Source organism: Thermothelomyces heterothallicus, assembly GCF_042370625.1.
Source record: "Thermothelomyces heterothallicus CBS 202.75 unplaced genomic scaffold P884_scaffold_14, whole genome shotgun sequence".
Lineage (NCBI taxonomy): Eukaryota > Fungi > Ascomycota > Sordariomycetes > Sordariales > Chaetomiaceae > Thermothelomyces > Thermothelomyces heterothallicus.
The window spans coordinates 484,454-503,454 of NW_027192575.1; the positions used below are offsets into that span (position 1 = coordinate 484,454).

At 59.7% G+C, this 19,001-nt stretch overlaps 8 protein-coding genes across 8 annotated transcripts; 6 read left to right on the forward strand and 2 right to left on the reverse strand.

Moving 5' to 3' along the window:
• The first annotated feature begins 420 nt into the window (after positions 1 to 420).
• Positions 421 to 2,609, forward strand: P884DRAFT_260691 (mannosyltransferase putative-domain-containing protein). The gene has a single exon (XM_069441482.1). The coding sequence runs from the start codon at positions 437 to 439 to the stop codon at positions 2,516 to 2,518; it is 2,082 nt and encodes a 693-aa protein (XP_069296827.1). The 5' UTR covers positions 421 to 436; the 3' UTR covers positions 2,519 to 2,609.
• Positions 2,610 to 3,208: 599 nt separating this feature from the next.
• Positions 3,209 to 4,567, forward strand: P884DRAFT_270479 (uncharacterized protein; the record flags this gene model as incomplete). The annotated part of the gene is made up of 1 exon (XM_069442354.1): positions 3,209 to 4,567. The coding sequence occupies one exon, from the start codon at positions 3,209 to 3,211 to the stop codon at positions 4,565 to 4,567; it is 1,359 nt and encodes a 452-aa protein (XP_069296828.1).
• Positions 4,568 to 5,181: 614 nt separating this feature from the next.
• Positions 5,182 to 7,622, forward strand: P884DRAFT_245168 (Alpha/Beta hydrolase protein; the record flags this gene model as incomplete). Its single annotated transcript, XM_069440414.1, has 4 exons — positions 5,182 to 5,404; positions 5,468 to 5,571; positions 5,694 to 6,354; positions 6,555 to 7,622. The coding sequence occupies exons 1-4, from the start codon at positions 5,270 to 5,272 to the stop codon at positions 7,620 to 7,622; spliced, it is 1,968 nt and encodes a 655-aa protein (XP_069296829.1). The 5' UTR covers positions 5,182 to 5,269.
• A 462-nt stretch (positions 7,623 to 8,084) lies between these two features.
• P884DRAFT_260695 (uncharacterized protein) lies at positions 8,085 to 9,040 on the reverse strand. Its single transcript, XM_069441483.1, has one exon. The coding sequence runs from the start codon at positions 8,613 to 8,615 to the stop codon at positions 8,289 to 8,291; it is 327 nt and encodes a 108-aa protein (XP_069296830.1). The 5' UTR covers positions 8,616 to 9,040; the 3' UTR covers positions 8,085 to 8,288.
• P884DRAFT_270481 (uncharacterized protein) lies at positions 8,780 to 11,295 on the reverse strand (the record flags this gene model as incomplete). The annotated part of the gene is made up of 3 exons (XM_069442355.1): positions 8,780 to 9,927; positions 9,984 to 10,163; positions 10,218 to 11,295. The coding sequence occupies 3 exons, from the start codon at positions 11,293 to 11,295 to the stop codon at positions 8,780 to 8,782; spliced, it is 2,406 nt and encodes an 801-aa protein (XP_069296831.1).
• Positions 11,296 to 12,159: 864 nt separating this feature from the next.
• Positions 12,160 to 13,083, forward strand: P884DRAFT_31763 (uncharacterized protein). The gene is made up of 3 exons (XM_069445320.1): positions 12,160 to 12,446; positions 12,505 to 12,765; positions 12,822 to 13,083. Exons 1-3 carry the CDS (start codon positions 12,208 to 12,210, stop codon positions 12,904 to 12,906), a joined length of 585 nt encoding a protein of 194 aa, XP_069296832.1. The 5' UTR covers positions 12,160 to 12,207; the 3' UTR covers positions 12,907 to 13,083.
• A 60-nt stretch (positions 13,084 to 13,143) lies between these two features.
• On the forward strand, positions 13,144 to 16,590 carry P884DRAFT_202511 (GNAT acetyltransferase 2-domain-containing protein; the record flags this gene model as incomplete). The annotated part of the gene is made up of 5 exons (XM_069438435.1): positions 13,144 to 13,163; positions 13,233 to 13,578; positions 13,643 to 15,517; positions 15,573 to 16,324; positions 16,383 to 16,590. 5 exons carry the CDS (start codon positions 13,144 to 13,146, stop codon positions 16,588 to 16,590), a joined length of 3,201 nt encoding a protein of 1,066 aa, XP_069296833.1.
• Positions 16,591 to 17,402: 812 nt separating this feature from the next.
• On the forward strand, positions 17,403 to 18,918 carry P884DRAFT_202389 (kinase-like domain-containing protein; the record flags this gene model as incomplete). Its single annotated transcript, XM_069438422.1, has 2 exons — positions 17,403 to 17,594; positions 17,665 to 18,918. 2 exons carry the CDS (start codon positions 17,403 to 17,405, stop codon positions 18,916 to 18,918), a joined length of 1,446 nt encoding a protein of 481 aa, XP_069296834.1.
• Between the last annotated feature and the right edge of the window lie 83 nt (positions 18,919 to 19,001).

Below are 19,001 nucleotides of genomic sequence, written 5' to 3' on the forward strand. Positions count from 1 at the left end.
TCCGTGGACTCTCCCCAGGCAACCCTCTAACACCTGCTTCCGTCCCATCCGACGATTGGGCGAGCTGAGAAGTTCAAAACAGCCGAGGTGATTCATGCGAATCTCGAATCTATTTTCTCGAAATGGAAGGTGTGGACTTGCCTGCTTTTGCTCTTGCTTGCTCAATGTACCAGTTGCCGGTTCGCAAATCAATACAAAGGCCAATATCTTTCTTTTGATCATCTCTTTTGCCCTTCTTCGCTCTAAGACCCGTTTCGCGCGCGCCCGCGCGCGCATGCCCTGTTTGCCTTGCCCGCGGCGGATCAGACGGAAACGAGTTTGCCCAAGGAACCCACCAGAGGTTTGCGCCGAGGCGCAGCAAATTAGTGTTGTATCGTAGTGTAGTATAGCCCAAGGTCGCCGTATCTCACGATCCATCTGGTCTCCCATTCCTGTCATGCCTCATAACCCGCAAACACGAAAGGCCAACAGCAGCGAGAAGATCACGTCGAAACAGCGCGCGGCCGCGGCGTTTGCGACCAACTCTCGCAACACTGAGCGATCAGCGACGGCCGACATGCTGATGATGCGTGCCCCAAGCTCTCAAGGAAGCCTGGCGTTCCTCCGCCATCTCGCGCTGAGGATCTTGTTTCTCCGCGGATCCAAAGCGAAGTTTGCCGTCGCCGGCCTCCTCCTGGTGCTGCTCGTTTCCGCCTCCCTCGCCTATCGTTTCTTCGGCCTGAAGGACGACTTCTACGCCCCGACGAGAATTTTCGGCCGCCATCAGCACCACCATCAGCACCACCAACACCACAACAACGACGACGAGGACGGCGACGGCCGCCATGATGATGCGGGCGGCTGGTGGGCCGAGTTCTTTGGCCGCCTCGAGAGCACGCGCGTAACGGCGGGGCCGGTCAGGATGGGCGACCCGGGGCCGAGCATCAACTGGGCGCCCGGAACCAACGCGACGCGGCCGGACCTGATCGAGCTGAGCGAGGACGACGTGGCCCGGTTCCGGGCGTCGCACGCCGCCTTCGTCGACCAGCTCGCCGAGTTCGCCAGCCACCTCCCGTACGAGGCCGACACGACCGGCATCGTGACCACGACGGGCGTCGCCACCTTCGGCCAGGCCGTCTCGCTGGTCCTGATGGCGCGCCGGGCCGGCTCCCGCCTGCCCATCCAGATCTTCCTCGACTCGTCGTCCCCCTGGGTCGATCGGCTGTGCGCCGAGACGATGCCCCGCTTCGACGCCCGGTGCGTGTCGCTCGAGGACACCTGGGGCGGCGTGCGCGGCCCGGTGCCGGAGCTGGTGCGGTTCCAGTGGAAGGTGGTCTCCATCGTCGGGTCCTCGTTCCAGAACGTGCTCTTCCTCGACGCCGACTGCCTGCCCGTGCGCAGCCCGGACGCCATCTTCGACCGCGGGTCCGAGCCGTTCGCGTCGGCCGGCCTCGTCACCTGGCCCGACTTCTGGGTGACCAACACGTCGCCGCTCTTCTACCGCATCGCCGGCGACCTCGACGTCCCGCCCGTCGCCGCGCGCACCAGCCCCGAGAGCGGCATGATGGCGTACGACAAGGCCCGCCACGCCGACACCCTCCTCCTCGCGGCCTACTACAACTACAACGGGCCGGACCACTACTACCCGATCTTCAGCCAGCGCGGCGCCGGCGAGGGCGACCGGGAGAGCTTCCTGCAGGCCGCGCTGGTGCTGTCGGCGCTGCGCAAGAAGGGCGCGTACCGGCCGCCGACGGCGTGGATGCGCCCCGGCGTCGGCGTCCGGAAGGGCTACTACGACGTCAAGGAGCTGCCCTTCGTGCACGGGCGGTCCGCGAAGCAGGCGTGGAGGGGCATGTTCATGATGCAGCAGGACCCCATGGCCGACTATCGCGCCTTCACGGCCGTCCTGGAGGGGGAGGGGGAGGAGGCTCGGCGGAGGAAGAACGGAAACGGAAACGGAAACGGAACCGCCACTGGGACCGACGGACGGCAGCAGGAGCTCTCCCCAGACGGCGGCACCGGCACCGGCACCGGCACCGGCTCGGCGACCATGACGGTCACCAGGGAGAAGAAGGTGGAGGGGAAAAAGAAGAAGAAGAAGAACGAGGAAGAGGAGGAGGAGGAGGAGGAGCTGGACGAGGACGCGTTCCTCACCGACACGACGGCGCTCGACACGTTTGGCGACCTGACGCCGGCGCTGGAGAGGCAGAAGGAGAGGCAGAAGGAGAAGGGGGGCGGGGGCAGCGAGCGCCGCCGGCGCGAGCACGTCATGTTCTTCCACCACAACGGCGTCAACCCGGACTTCACGCGCGTGCTCGACCCGGGGTCGGGCCTGGTCGAGACGGACGAGGAGGGCCGGTACGTGCGCCTCTGGGGCGACCCGGGCTGGATCGCCGACAGCCTCGGCCGCGACGCCGAGAAGCTGCTCTGGGAGGACACCATGGCCGTCTACTGCCAGCCCGGCCTGGTCGCCCGCTTCGAGCGGCTGCGCCGCGTGTGCGCGCACATGCGCGATATTCACCAACAGCTGTACGTATAGTTCTGCCTGGCGTTCCCGGAGGTTATCTCAGTGTTGTATCTTGATTTCTTTTCTTTTCTTTTTCTTTTTTTTTTTTTTTTTTTTCAATCGTAGTTTTTCCTTTTGGGGAGGGGGAAGGGGGTGGGGGGGGTTAATTGTGATCTGGGTATTCTGGAGATAACTCTCTCTCTCTTTTGGAGTTCTTGGGGGGCTTTTCCTCGTGGGCGTCGCAGGGGAGGAAGGGCGGTCATGGCGTATACACACGGATCTGACCAAGAAATAGAAAAGGAGAGAAACGGTGGATTTTAATTGAAGTGAACTAGGTTATCCTGCAGGAACATGAAATACAAGAACTTGCATTAGTGAAAGAAAGGTCTTGCCAAGCACCGCACAAGTGGCGCCGCTACTACTTAAGGTATAACGTATATGTAATCCGTAATCCGTATGTATGTATAGTTCCGTACCGTCGTTGCTGTTTCAGGTTAGCAAGCTTGGCCCCCAGCTTTAGTGATGTGATGCGCGCTACACGCTGCTGCTGTGGGCCTACCACAACAAGTGCTACAGTACTAGTACGGAGCTAATTCATTGATGCAACGAAAGTTACTTGGCATTTATATTCGAGATTGAACCAATGCCTTTTTATTCCACAACCCTTCGCACTCCCGGCCATCCCCTTCGAATTGCCGCTGCCTCCGGACCACGACCGACCCAATGCGGCGCGGCGCCCTTCTCAGCAACGCATTGCGCGCCAATGCCTCGCCGCCGTCGAAACCGCGTGCCCCGTCGTGCGCTCTCGCCCCGACTTGCTGCTACCCCAAGGATCTCGTCGTAGCGACCCCGCGACAGTGCCAGCGCCGACGCAACCACACCTCGACTTCGCCCGAGCAGCATCGACGCCAACACGATCCGGGCGCCGCAACGGTAGCCGCTCAAGCAACATCGACGTCGACGACGACGACGACGACGGCGAAGACGGCGAAGACGACGATCCCCACCGCCGGCATCACCGTCCCCGCCCCGCATCATGACGTGCTCGCCCCCTCGGCCGCGGCCGCGAACCCTCCTCCCACCACCCGCCCGCCGCCCCTCCATCTCCCCAGCAAGCCCGACCCGGCGCCCCCTCTTTTCTCCCGCCCGGGCCTCTCCTACCTCTACGCGACGGGCGTAGCCTACCTCAAGTTCTACAGGACCGCCCTCCGCCACGTCGTCTTCACCAACACCCGCCTCCTCTACCCGTCTTCCTCTTCCTCTTCCCCTTCCTCCTCCTCCTCCTCTTCCCCTTCCTCCTCCTCCTCCTCTTCCCCTTCCTCCTCCTCCTCCTGTTCTCCTCCGTCTCCCGCCTCGCCCGATGATCCGCAGAGCCCGACACCGGGCGAGGTCGGCGCCGATCATCGCCGGCCTCCGCTGCCGGGCACCCGGGCGCACCTGCACCTGCGCCTGCGCTGGCGGCACGACATCCGCCGGCTGCCGCTGTTCGCGCTGATCCTGCTCGTGTGCGGCGAGCTGACGCCCCTCGCCGTGCTCGCGCTGCCCCGCGCCGTGCCCCTCGCCTGCCGCATCCCGCGCCAGGTCGAGGGCCTGCTGCGGAGCGCCGAGTCCCGCCGGGCCGAGGGCAGGGCCGAGGCGGCTCGCCGGATGGCGGCGGTGGCGGTGGCGGAGAGCAGCAGCAAGAGCGGGAGGGGGGGAGGAGAAGAAGAAGAAGCGGAAGTGCCCGTCGAGGTCATGGCCAAGGTCCTGGGGCTGCCGGTGCGGCCGTGGACGCCCGCGTTCGTGCTGCGCCCGCGCGTCCTGCGCCGGCTGCGCTTCCTGGCCGTCGACGACGCCTTGCTGATCCGGGCCGGCGGCGCCGCCGCGCTGGTGGGGGACGAGGTCAGGCTGGCGTGCGCCGACCGCGGCATCGACGTGCTGGGGCGCGGGGAGGCCGAGCTGAGGGAGGCGCTGGCCAGGTGGCTGCGCCTGACCGACGCGACGAGGCTGGGGGGGGAGGGGAGGGAGCGGGCGGTCCGGAGGCTGTTGTTGCTGAAGGATAGCGAGTGGCAGGAGGCGAAAAGGGAGGAGGATGTCGCTTGAATCCGGTACCGATGACGGCCGGAGCGATGCGTGTACATACTTTTTTGTTCTTCTGGTGTGTGTGCTACCATGGATCGCATGTACGGGATTTGGGGGGAATATACGGAAATAGATAGTGGCGTTCTGAAGGAGGGGAGGGGAGAGTGAGAGGAACCTCCCGCCCTCCCGTGCACGTACTGGATGTGATTCCGTACTGCATGTACTGAACATATCGTGCATCACGGTATCTCGGGGCTGCGGTACGCACATACACACCAGGACTCGTGCAGGCCGGAAAGACATATAGAAAATAGACTTGCCTGCACTTTTTGTAGCGGCCCTGACAGCGATGCAGCAGCACGCCCTGCGTGAAGTACTCGCGACTCGGCGTGCGAGACATCACCAGAATGTGTTGGAGGAACAGCTTCGAATGGTGAGGTAGCAACGGGTTTCCGGAATAGGCAGGTAATCGGCCAGCTAGTCTACTTGGGTCAATCCTCGCGCAACGGCTACTGTTCTCGGCAGTCGTCTGACGCGTTTCGAGTCGTCAGCAAGTTGCTTCGACTCTTCATCACTGAGGATTTAGAGGTCCAACACTCTGCCGTTTGCGGGGAAAACAGAAAAGGGAAAAAAAGAAAGAAAAGAAAAAGAAAAAGAAAAAGAAAAGAGAAAGAAAGAAAGAAACAAGGCCGGGTCTCAGATGCTCGAGCCCGAGTCACGGTCATGACGATGAAGGGCAGCACGTTGCTCGCCCTCGCTCTCGGGTTTGGCGCTCACGCACAGTTCCCGCCAAAGAGGGAGGGCATCACTGTGATAGAGTCCAAGTTCTATAAAAACGTCAGCATCTCGTTCAAGGAGGTCGGTTTACTCGTGTCCCCTGCACTCTCTTAGGCCCATGAACCCGAAGCTGACAATGACAAGCCCGGCATTTGCGAGACTACGCCAGGAGTCAAGTCGTACTCGGGATACGTCCACCTCCCGCCCAACCTGATCGAGGGGGCAGACCAGGACTACCCCATCAACACGTCAGTATGGCCAAGTCTCTCCCCTTCCTCCTCCCCCCCCCCCCCCCCCCCCCCCAAAAAAAAAAAAAAAAAAAACAAAAAAAAAAAAGTAAAAAGGGCGGCATTTGATTGACAAGCCCCAGCTTCTTCTGGTTCTTTGAAGCCCGCAAGGATCCGGCCAATGCCCCCCTGGCCATCTGGCTCAACGGCGGACCCGGGGGCTCGTCCATGATGGGCCTGCTGGAAGAGAACGGCCCCTGCTTTGTCGGGCCCGACTCCAAGACGACCTACCTCAACCGCTGGAGCTGGAACAACGAGGCCAACATGCTGTACATTGACCAGCCCGTCCAGACCGGCTTCTCGTACGACGTGCTCACCAACGTGACCGTCCAGCTCGACGTCGACGACCCTTCCGAGCCTATCATCACGCCCACCAACTTCACCGACGGCGACATCCCCCGGACCAACAACACCTTCCGGATCGGCACCGTGGGGAGCCAGAAGGCGTCCCAGACCGCCAACTCGACGGAGCTCTCGGCCCACGCCATGTGGCACTTCCTGCAGACCTGGCTGTTCGAGTTCCCGCACTACCGGTCCGACGACGGCAGGATCAGCCTCTGGGCCGAGAGCTACGGCGGCACGTACGGCCCGGCATTCTTCCGCTTCTTCCAGCGGCAGAACGAGCGCATCGCCGACGGCCAGCTCGAGGGGCGCTACCTGCATCTCGACACGCTCGGCATCATCAACGGCGCCGTCGACTGGCCCATCCTCGCCGAGGGCCTGATCGACTACCCTTACAATAATGTAAGTATCCGCTCCTTCAGCTTTCTCGGTGGAGAGAAAAGGGAACGAACGAACGAAGAGAAAAAGAAAAGAAAAGAGAAGAGAAGAGAAGAAAAGAAAAAGAAAGAGAAAGGATCGGGAAAGGAAACAAGAAAAAAGGGGTAAAGAATGTATATATATATATAAGAGCCGCCCTATTAACTTTCCTCTCCCAACGCCAGAGCTACGGCATCCAGTTCTACAACGACACCTTCCATGCGGCCCTCAAGCACAACTGGACGCGGCCGTCGGGCTGGCGCGAGCAGATGCTGGCGTGCACCGAGTCGCTCGCGTCGTCGTCGTCGTCGCCGTCGTCGCCGCGGGCGCCCAACGCGACGACGACGGCCCGGTGCGAGGCCGTCCGGTCGGTCCTGGACGACGTCCTCTCGGCCGCCTTCCCGCGCCTGTCGGGCCGCGCCCGCTTCGACCTCGCCCACCCGCGCGCCGACCCCTTCCCGCCCCCGCACCCGCACGGCTTCCTGGCCCGCCGCGACGTCCAGGCCGCCCTCGGCGTCCCCGTCAACCACACGGCCGTCTCGCTCCCCGTCAGCCGCGCCTTCGACGCCACCTTCGACCCCCTCCGCGGCGGCCAGCTCGACGCCCTCGCCGGCCTGCTCGACCTCGACCTCGACCGCGGCGGCGCCGTCAAGGTCCACCTCGTCTACGGCGACCGCGACGCGTCGTGCAACTGGGCCGGCGGCGAGAAGGTCAGCCTCGCCGTGCCCTGGTCTCGGCGCGACGTCTTCGCGGCGGCCGGGTATGCGCCCCTGGTCGTCGTCTCCGGCAAGGGCGACGGCGACGGCGACGGCGGCGGCGGCGACACCGGAGGCCGGGAGGAGGAGGAGGAGGAGGAGGAGGAGGTAGTAGTGGTGAAAGGGCTGACGAGACAGGCGGGCCGGTTCAGCTTCACGCGGGTGTTCCAGGCCGGCCACGAGGTGCCCTCGTACCAGCCCGAGGCCGCGTACGAGATCTTCCGGCGGGCCATGGCCGGGCTGGACCTGCCGACGGGGAGGGTGCGGGCCGGGGACGACTTCGTCACCGCCGGGCTGCGGGACGCCTGGGCGGTCGAGAACGCGGCGCCCGACATGGTGGAGCCGAGGTGTTACGTGCTCAAGCCCGAGTCCTGCGAGACCGAGGTCTGGAAGACGGTGGTAGACGGTACGGCCATCGTGAAGGACTGGTTCGTCGTCGGGAGCACGGGACGAGAGGGGCGCGGGGTCGAAGGGGGCATCGACGGCGATGAGCTGTGATTCGGCCCAAAAAAAAAAAAAAAAAAAAAATGTTTGATGGGGCCAACATGGAGAGAGCCCGAATGATCGTGACTCGAAAAAAAGGGGGGGGGGGGGGGGTGGGGGGAAAGGAGGGTAAATGAAATTCACTCCGCGAGTTCCGAGATAGAGCCGTAGGGCACTAGATGTGGGCGCGGTTTTGATGCAGCGGTTCCGTCTCGCCGTCACAGGGCATGATAATCCACTGCCGCTAGAGACATGTATTTCTGCTCATTTGTGTGGCAGCAGCAGCATCGCCCCTTGTATGTAGTCTCGCAAGCAAGCCAGCCGAAAAGGCCACCCGTTGATGGCCCAGAAGTGAAATGCCCATCAGACAAGTTCTTGTTCCCTCTCACCGCCGGAGTGCGGCTCCCGTTTGAGGATCCGGATCAGAAGTGACGGTCCAAAGGAAAAAAAAAAAAAAAAAAAAAAAAAAAAGAGCATGTTGGAAACTTCATTCGCTCCTGTCCCCTCTGTGAGTCCAAGCAGACCCATCTCTAACAATCCGACCTAACGACGAGTTTGGTGTAAACTATGTTTGCATGGGCATCAAGGAGCGAGCATGAGCTCCAAGAGCCCGGTTCCATCCTTTTCTCTCCTCAATGGAATGGACACAGCTTCGAGGGCGGACATGGCACTGATTATGTCCTACTTTGACAAGTCGCCGACGGTCGTGCACCCGGAATCCGCGGACCTGACCGCCACCTGGACCTCAACGGTTCCGAATAGCTCATGTCTCAGCTTGGTTTGCTGGAAAAGAAACTGCGGCATAAGCCGAACAAATTTGACCGAACGACTATGACAACCATTCAAACTCCAAACATCGGCAGCTTCCCGGATTCGGGCGTCAATCGAGAAGACGACATGCTTTTGCGGACAGCCAAACCCTTTCACTCCTCCCCTCATATGTGAGCGCCTGCCCGCTCTCGTTGACGGCAGAAGAAGAAGAAAAAAGAGCAAAGAAGCAGAAAACATCGCTAAATTCTATCTTCTTTGCGCGTACAATCCGAGAATCCCGGCTTCTTTATTTCGACAAGTCATCGCAGGAGCCAGTGCCCACAGAATCATGGAACTTCCGGCAATCCCCAAGAGAAACCTTTTAGAGACATCGGACTGCCATTCCGGGTATCACGTAGTCCCTAGTGCGCAGCTCGCTTCAGCTGCTCCATAATTGTCTGGACTTGTTGTGCTGGATCCACGCCGCCGTAGCTACCAGGAGCCGTCGGTGCGCCGTAAGCGGGCGCGGTTCCGTAGCTGGCCGGTGGTGGTGCAGGCTGTGCCGCGGCCGCGCTCCTGAGGTTGTTCAGCAACGCGTTCACGTCGATCTGAGGGGTTTGGGGTGCGGCGGGAGCCACTCCTGGATACGCTGTCTGGGGTGCGCCGGCCTGGGGGGTCTGAAGTGATGCCAAGAGAGCTTGAAGGGCCGAGTTGTCGAGGTTGCTGACTACGCTGGCGAGGTCGGGAGCTGGAGCTGCTGGAGGCTGCGCAGGAGGAACGGCGTGCTGAGGATACGGATACGGGTAGCCGGCGGGAGGCGCTTGTGCCGGCGGAGGGTGACCATAGCCGTTGGGCGCATACGGCGCCGGTGGTTGGCCGAGATGTGCCGCGGACTGCGATTTCTCTCTCATCACTAGTTCTGCGGCGATTGGCGGGTCAACATCCTGGTACAGCTCGAAACGGACGCTGCTACCCCCGGATCGGATGAAAACCTGGATGGGAATTTTGCCCTTTGTCTGGGCCCCATAGTCGAGATCGACAATGGCATGCACGCCTTCAACCACCTGCCGTTGCACCACCGTCTCCCGAGGGAATCGAGGATTGAGATACATGACGTCGGTCTTCAGCCCTTTGTTATGGAAGGCTCCCTGGACCCAGCCGACAAAATCTCTCGAGACCTCCTGTAGTAGGAGAATCTGCACATCAGGGACATCGGCACCGAAGCGTCGAGGTAAGTCGAACCGGTCGCCGTCAGACGGCGCTCGTCGGTGAGGGCTGGGGCTCCTGCGCCTGTACGAGTCGTCTCCGTACCGACCGAAGCGCGCAGGCGAACGCGAGCGACGGCGCTGATAACTGCCGAATTCACGGTCCCGAGAATAGTGGCCGTCTCGGCTGCTCCGAGGATCGCCCCGGCGTGGTGATGGGGAGCGCCCCGGCCGATAGTCATCCCGCTTCCAGCCGCGATCGCCGGTGTCGAAGCGCTCGCTCCCGTAAGAACCTCGCGGACCCCGGCGGTCCGGCGACCTATCCCTGTCATCCTTCTTCTTCTGGGTGCGTGAGACCTCGAGATCTGCCAACCGGTTAGACCGACGGTGCGAGGCCAGCGACGAGCAGATGATGACTCACGTATCCTCCGGCCACCGAGCTCGATGCCCTGGGCACCCTGCATAGCGGCCTGCCCCTCGGCTACCGTGTGATACTGGACGAAGCCGTAGGCGCTCTTGAGCGAGATCTGCGCTAGCCGGCCGAACCTGTGGAACACATCAAACACCTCTCGCTTCGAGACTCTCTCGCTGGATAGATTACCTGAGCCGTGGTGAGCGAGTGGTCCATGGCAAGGTGCGGCTATTGTGGACTCACCAATAAAAATCCGTGAGCCTTCCGGAAACCTTTCCCACTTGGCCTCCGATGTGTATCGTTTTTCGTCTGCTAGGAACTGCTCCCAGAGCTGCTTAATAGACGAGCCATGGTAGTTGCCAGAAGCATCTCCGCTATGTGGCAAGTGATGAGCAGGCGGGGCGCCAAAGCTGCCCGGTGGCGGCGCGGGCAAGGAGGAAACGCCTTCATTCGCAGCGTGCGCGCCATGCGACGCACCAGAGCTGGCAAGAGTCATCGGCATTGCTGGGGCTGGGGGAGCATTGTGACCTCTTGACTGGAACGAGTAGTGTGCCGGGGGAATGGCGGGCAAGTTGGCTGGCGGGTTGGGAAGAGAAGGCTTGGGGGGCAGTGAGGGAGGATGAGATACGGGCAAGGACGCCGTAGGAGCTTGGGTGCTAACGGGGGTGGCTTGCGCTGGCGCGCTAGGGGGTGAAGCTGTGGCGGCGGCTCTAGCAGTGATGTCGTCTACCAGCTTCTGAATGTCAACAGCGGCGGCATCATCTTCATCTGTCGACGCAGGAGCTGCGGGGGCAGCGGTAGGCGGGGCTGCATCAGGAGCAGAGGCAGTCGGGGATTCCTTGGCAGGTTCCTCGGCGGCAGTGGCTGAAGCAGGCGCCGCAGAGGATGGGATTGTGTTCGGCGCGGTGGGTGAGGGATCGGAGGGGACTTCGGAGCTGTTGGCTTGCTCGGACGGCGAAGGGTCTCCCGAGGACTGAACCTCGCCGTTTATGCGGGACACGGCCGGCGAATGAGTGGGCGGGTGATCAGAAGGGACAGCTGCAGGGTCAGGCGCGGGCGGACTAGTCATGGATTCTGAGGCCAATGATACATCTGGCTGAACTTCTTCAGCCTCATTTAGATCCTCTTGAGCTGTGGGTGAATCAAAGGTTTTGGCATAGTCATCGTTGGCCGCTTCTGGTTCGACCTTTTCCTGTTCCTGTCCCTCCTCGCCCTCGCCATAGTCGATGCTCTCGTCGCTCTCGTCGTGGGACTCACCAGAGTAGTCCCCACCAACCACTATTGTGTCGGAGATTTCGCTGGGCCCCGGGTTTGGCTCCATTGTCACTGGTTGGGGGTGGTGAGGAACAGGCAAGGAGGTGGCAGGCTTAGCTGCTTCGTCAATCGTGGCTGCTTGGTCTTGAAGGGCCGGGACCACTGAGTCTGGGATGGCGGTTTGGCTGGAAATGGGAATCGGAGAGATAGGGCTCAGGTTGGCGGCAGCCACTACTTGTGGTGATTGCTCCGGCATCAAGTGCGATGACCGATGGCTCTACACGCAGGCGCCAGACTCCTTTGTTGGAGTGGAACGAAGTCGGTCCACTCGGGAAGTTGTGATGGGTGAAGGGGGGGATGAACCTCCGTGGTCAGCAGACACAAAACTGGGCGGCGATTCACACTATGCGCGGGCGAGAGGCGCGATGCACAGATGCCGCGAATATTGTTTTGCCGACTGGAAGACTGGAAGCAGCCTTGCGATGAATCGCGATGAGAAGAAAGCGTGGCAGCTGCTGGCCTTTGAGCGGCCCAAAGGGAATGCGCACGATGCCCAGAATGCGCCGAAACACTTTTGTTTGAAAGGGCCGCTGATAATATTATTGCTCGGCAATATTCGATGTGTGGATGTGGGAGCGGGAAAGGGCTGACCAAACTTTTTGAAAGATCAGAATGAGAGCAGGTCTACGGGCAGTCATGATGGAAGTGCCGGCTCATGCGCGATGTGGGGATGCAAGGCCGGCTTGGCTGGCGAAATTTCTCGACTTCTGCGCGCCCCGCAGATGGGAAGCGCGAGCCTCTACGCTGCTCGGCTATTTGCCTGATTCAGTTTAGCGGTGTTTTAACGTTATCCAATGTAATCTGTACGGAGTATTCAATAAATGATTCAGCATCCGGCATTGCATTTCAGTGATGAGCAACCAGGTTTCTTTGGTGGCTTCAGCGACACCATCCGCAAATCTGACGAACCACGGACACGATGCTGGCTCACCATGTCCTCCAGCCGCCCGCTAACTTGGTGAGCAGGTGGCCGTGGAACGCATGGACCATCATCCCTGGTTCTCACCGATTTGTCCACCGAGCTCTTGATGCAACCTTCGATCAGGAGCAACTGTCTGAGGCAAGGAAATGGCACCAGTCGTTCCAGCTCAGCAGCCTGCCCGAGGGCAACACATCCTTTTCACGATCTAGTGGCCCTGGTGGGCAGCATGTAAACAAGTTTGTACCAAGGCAGTCTATCCTAGCACGGTAGAGACGTATTGACGCCAATTGCCAGGACTGAAACCAAGGCAACAACCACATGGCCTGTTCCCCAATTGCTCGGCTTCTTGCCAAAGTTGCTGCATGCCGGGGTTCGGGAATCTAAGTATTACTCTCGACGCAGTGACTGCCTCACGATACAGGCTCAGACCCATCGAAGCCGCAGTGCGAATGCTGATGAAAACCGCCGGAAACTGTTTGAGGAGCTCCAAGAGTTGTATCGCAAGACAGTGCCTGGTGAGAGCAGCCCAGAGACGGCCAAAAAATACGAAGCACTGTAAGTAACCCCGCTAGTGTGAGATACACGGCTCTCAGGTGCTGAGAGTGAAGTAGAAAGAAGAGCGCCAACGAGGCCCGAGTGAAGGCGAAGAAGATGCAAAAGTCAAAGAAAGCATTCCGAAGAGGCTTTGATGACTGATGCGACGGGGGTGCTGCAGTATGTAACCCGTAACTCGGATTACGGATTACGGAGTACCTCCGGACATACGTACCACACTAGTGTAGGCGGTGTGCCAGCGGTGGATCCATTAAGCCATACCACCCGGCAGAATTAAGAAAAATAATTGAACCCGAATCACTATCGCAGCAATTTTCGGGCCCCTCTATCGCAACCGTCCGCAGTATTCAGATTGCAGGTCTGCGAACAGTTGCGACCATGCCGGCACAAAAGACAGTGTAAGCAAAATACGAACGAGAGTAATGCACCGGACTTTGTTTTCTAAGCTGACATTCCGTGTGATGCAGAGACTCGCGGATTCCGACCCTCATCCGCAATGGCCTGCAGGAAAAGAAGCGCAGCTTCTTCGTCGTGGTCGGCGACCGTTCCAAGGATGCCATTGTCCACCTGTATTATATCATGTCCAGCATGGACGTGAGGCAGAACAAGTCGGTTCTATGGGCATACAAGAACAAACTCCTCGGCTTCACGAGTCACCGCAAGAAGCGCGAGAACAAGATCAAGAAGGAAATCAAGCGCGGGATTCGCGAACCCAATTCCGAAGACCCGTTCGAGCTCTTCATCTCGCTTCACGACATTCGATATGTCTACTACAAGGAAACCGACAAGATTCTGGGCAACACATATGGCATGGTTAGTTTCAAATGCAGCTACCGGGGCTACAGTCGGAAACCGAGACGGCTGACTGTAAGGGTAGTGCATTCTTCAAGACTTCGAGGCTATAACACCCAATATTCTCGCCAGGACCATCGAGACAGTCGAGGGTGGAGGCCTAGTAGTGCTCTTGCTGAAGGGCATGAGCAGCCTGAAACAGCTCTACACTCTTTCCATGGACGTCCACTCACGGTACCGAACGGAGGCCCACGACGACGTTGTAGCGAGGTTCAATGAGCGCTTCATCTTGTCCCTCGGTAGTTGCGAATCTTGTTTGGTGATCGACGACGAGCTCAACGTTCTCCCGATATCAGGCGGGAAGGGCGTGAAGCCACTCCCGCCACCTGATGAGGACGAACCCAAGAGTGCAGCGGCGCAGGAGCTAGAGAAGATGAAGGAGGCCCTCCAAGACACACAACCGATCGGGTCGCTCGTCAAGCTGGCCCGCACGACAGATCAGGCGAAGGCTTTGCTTACGTTTGTGGATGCCATTGCCGAGAAGACTCTCCGGAATACGGTTACCCTGACCGCAGCGCGTGGCCGAGGTAAATCTGCCGCTATGGGCGTTGCCATTGCAGCCGCCGTTGCCTACGGATACAGCAATATCTTCATCACCTCGCCATCTCCCGAAAATTTGAAGACACTGTTCGAATTCGTCTTCAAGGGCTTTGACGCGCTTGATTACAAAGACCACGCCGATTACTCCATCATCCAATCAACCAATCCTGATTTCAACAAGGCTATTGTTCGAGTCAACATCCACAGAAACCATCGGCAGACCATCCAGTATATCCGGCCTCAGGACAGCCATGTGCTCGGACAGGCCGAGTTGGTCGTAATTGATGAAGCGGCGGCTATTCCGCTGCCCCTAGTGAAGAAGCTCATGGGGCCGTACCTGGTGTTTATGGCCTCTACAATCAGCGGTTACGAAGGGACGGGCCGGTCGCTGTCGTTGAAGCTCATCAAGCAGCTGAGGGAGCAATCCAGGGCGGGCGCCAACCCCAACGGCAGCGGCTCGGTCGAGATCGATCGATCGAGCGGACGGGCAACCAAGGAGACAACTTCGGTTGGCGGACGGTCGCTGAAGGAGATCACGCTTTCTGAGCCCATCCGTTATTCCCAGGGAGATAAGGTGGAGAGATGGCTCAATATGCTTCTCTGCCTAGATGCCACACTGCCGAAATCCAAGCTCAGCACGCAGGGGTGCCCGGACCCTTCGCAATGCGAGCTGCTACACGTCAACCGCGACACCCTCTTCTCCTTCCATCCGGTGTCTGAAAAGTTTCTGCAGCAGATGGTTGCGCTCTACGTTGCAAGCCACTACAAGAACTCGCCGAACGACCTGCAGCTTATGAGCGATGCGCCAGCCCACGAACTTTTCGTTCTCACGGGCCCGATTGTTGAAGGTCGCCTGCCAGAACCCCTGTGTGTGATTCAAGTGTCCCTGGAAGGGAAGATCAGCAAGGAGAGCATCCTGAAGAGCTTGAGCAGAGGCCAGCAACCTGCTGGTGATCTGATTCCGTGGCTGGTGAGCCAGCAGTTCCAAGACGACGAATTCGCCTCCCTGTCAGGTGCTCGTGTGGTCCGGATAGCAACGAATCCGGATTATATGTCGATGGGGTACGGCTCAAAAGCGCTGCAACTGCTGATTGACTACTACGAGGGCAAATTCGCCGACCTCTCGGAGGAAGGCAGCAGCACAGTGCCGCAGTCGATTCCCAGGGTCACGGATGCTGAGCTTGCTCAGGCTAGTCTGTTTGACGAGATCAAAGTTCGGGACATGAACGAGCTGCCGCCGCTCTTCGCAAAGCTGGCGGAGCGTCGACCTGAGAAGCTCGACTACGTGGGTGTAAGCTACGGCTTAACGCAGCCGCTGCACAAATTTTGGAAGCGGGCCTCGTTTGCCCCGGTCTACCTCGTAAGTACTTTCGCTTCGTCCGGCTGGCTGATGCTGGAGGCTGACAAAGAAACAGCGGCAAACTGCCAACGAACTCACGGGCGAACACACGTGCGTCATGATTCGGCCTCTCCAAGACGGGAACGACCCGAGCTGGCTCGGCGCCTTTGCGAATGACTTCCATCGTCGTTTCCTGTCTCTCCTCTCGTACAAGTTCCGCGAGTTCCCGTCCATCCTTGCCTTGACGATTGAGGAATCTGCCAGTTCTGGCGCGCAGCTGGATCCGTCCACAACACCGACTGAAATCACCAAGAGCGACCTAGACGCGCTCTTTACGCCATTTGACCTCAAGCGTCTGGAGTCCTACGCCAATGGGTTGCTCGATTACCATGTAGTTCTGGACCTCATGCCCACGATTGCTCAGCTGTACTTCAGCGGCAGGTTGAAGTCAAGCGCCAAGTTGAGTGGCCTGCAACAGGCTATTCTCCTGGCCATCGGAATGCAGCGGAAAGAGGTTGAGACTGTTGCCGAGGAGCTGTCACTGCCGGCTTCGCAGGTTCTCGCTATTTTCATCAAGATCATGCGAAAGATCACGTCTCACCTGAATTCGCTGGTTGCCGGAGCCGTCGAGGCCGAGATGCCGGATGCGAACAAGGTCGGCGTGAGCCGAGAAAACGCGACAGGGATTCACGACGACGAGGTGATTGACACGAAGTACACGCCTCTCGAAACCAGACTAGAGGACGAGCTGGAAGAGGGAGGCGACGAGGCGCTGAGTGAGCTGCGAGCCAAGCAGAGGGAGCTCATTGACTCTCTCCCGCTGGACCAGTAAGAAGCCTGCCTGTTAGTCCGTCTATTTCGTTCAAACGCTAACCTAGCGAACCAGGTATGAGATCGAGGGCGATGATGCGGCATGGGAAGAGGCGGAGAGACGAGTGCAACAGGCGGCCAAGAGCGGGAAAGGCGCTCCGATGGTGAGTGTCAAGACGAAGGCGAAGCGCAAGGTGGAGGAGACGGATGGCCACGAGGAGAAAGGAGGTGACAAGGGGGAGCATTTCAAGTCCAAGAAGGCGAAGCGGGAGAAAAAGAAGTGAAGCGATTCTATGCGTTGGTAAGATATAGGATTGTTTTTCTTTCTTTCTGCCATTGTCTAAACAAGATACCCAGGCCTACGGCCTTCTCATCTGGCTCTCCTAAGTGAATATTACTGCGGCATATTCGGTCGGCGCCGGCGGAGCGACCCCATGGGCTTGTGGCAGGATTCGGAACATACCTGAAGCGGAGAGTCACACCCTGATTGGCTGCAAGGCGAGGGCAAAACTCGCAATATCGCAAATCAAAGTGCGGCTGATGAACAACATGTAAAGTTAACAATTGCGACCTAAGACGACTTGGTAAGATTGGGATTGAAAAAGTCTTTTCTCCTCTCTGAACTGTTTTGAGTGGCTCTTGCCGGCGTTCTTCGACCGTGCCGCGCAAAGAATTCTGGATTCAGCGGTGCTTGACCGATAACGTTAACGTGAAGGGGCGGGACTTTTTGTATCGCGGACCTCGCTGCGTTGCGGAGTGCCCCGCACGACAGCTCCGGACCCTGTCAAAGCGACCGGCTCGACCCTTTGTCGGTGTCCAAACACGCAACAAGCCCGACAATTTCGCAAGTTTTCTTGACCGCCTTCCCGGAAGCTTTTGACTTTAGCGCCGACGAAAGCTTATCACCCTCTGATCAGCGACCGGCTTACAGGTTCATCAGCGAACGTCCATAACAACGCAAACTCCGGAAAGGTAATCCATTATCCCCCCCGGAGCGGGACCCTGTCGACAGCATATCGGAAACACCGGCGACCGGGCGACCAGAGCGCGGCAGCTGTCCTCTGGTCCGAGTGAGACAGCGATATCAGCGACCACCATGAGTACGGTAGCAGCCCAAGCTGCTGGCGAGCGGCAGCAGCCGCAGATCCAGCCCTGCAGGTACAAGGTCGGAAAGGTGCTCGGCGCGGGGTCGTACTCGGTCGTCAAGGAGTGCATCCACATCGACACGGGGCGATACTATGCGGCCAAGGTGATCAACAAGCGGCTTATGGCCGGGAGGGAGCACATGGTACGTCTGCCATCTTTTCGAAACAAGGCTACCTTGCTTGTCGTTCGCTAAGTCAGCGCTCCTTCGACAGGTGCGAAACGAAATCGCGGTGCTCAAGAAGGTGTCGATGGGCCACCAGAATATCCTTACTCTCGTCGACTACTTCGAGACCATGAACAACCTGTACCTCGTCACCGACCTCGCCCTGGGCGGCGAGCTCTTCGACCGCATCTGCCGCAAGGGCTCGTACTATGAGGCGGATGCCGCCGACCTGATCCGCGCGGTCCTGTCTGCCGTCGCCTACTTGCACGATCACGGCATCGTCCACCGCGACCTCAAGCCCGAGAACCTTCTCTTCCGCACGCCCGAGGACAATGCCGACCTTCTCATTGCCGACTTCGGCCTGAGCCGCATCATGGACGAGGAGCAGTTCCACGTGCTCACCACCACCTGTGGCACTCCAGGCTATATGGCTCCCGAGATCTTCAAGAAGATAGGCCACGGTAAGCCCGTCGACCTCTGGGCACTGGGCGTCATCACCTACTTCCTCCTCTGCGGCTACACGCCCTTCGACCGGGACTCGGACTTCGAAGAGATGCAGGCGATCCTCAACGCCGACTACAGCTTCACGCCGCTCGAGTACTGGCGCGGGGTGTCGGACAGCGCCAAGGACTTCATCCGGCGGTGCCTGACAATCGACCCGGCCAAGCGCATGACGGCGCACGAGGCGCTGCAGCACCCCTTCGTGGCCGGCTGGGCGCGCGTGGGAGAAGGCGACGACAAGGGCACCAACCTGCTGCCCACCGTCAAGAAGAACTTCAACGCCCGCCGCACCCTGCACGCCGCGATCGACACCGTCCGGGCCATCAACAAGCTGCGCGAGGGCCAGGCCGCCGGGTTCATGAACGGCGTGCGCAGCCGCGAGCCGGCGAGGGCAGCGCCGCCCAGCAGTGGTAACGGCAACACCACCAACAACAGCAACGAAAACAACCGGGATCAGAACAGCAGCCAGAACGAGAACGCCCAGCCGAGAAATCACGACAGCGGCATCGAGATCGGGCAGACGCAGGAGGGCCAGAGCAAGGACGGCGGCTACGACACACAGACGGCGCAGGCATCACAGGGGTCGGCCACGGGCGCGGACGCCAGCACGGGGGACGGGGACGTCAGGATGGACGATTCGCCCGCCCCGCATTCGCAACAGGCGGGGCAACAAGCGCCAGAAGGTCGGGCCCATCTCCCACCTGCGCATGCGGTGCCGGCGAGCTTGCGCCCCGGGAACGAGGCGAACCGGGTGGTGGAGACGAGTAAAGGATTGTGGAACGGTAGCGGGAGCCGTCGGTGACGGACCTCGTAGTGGTTTGGGGGGGTATTATTTTTTTTTGGAGAGACTTTGTTGCTGTTTTTTTCATGTCGAGGCCTCCCCCC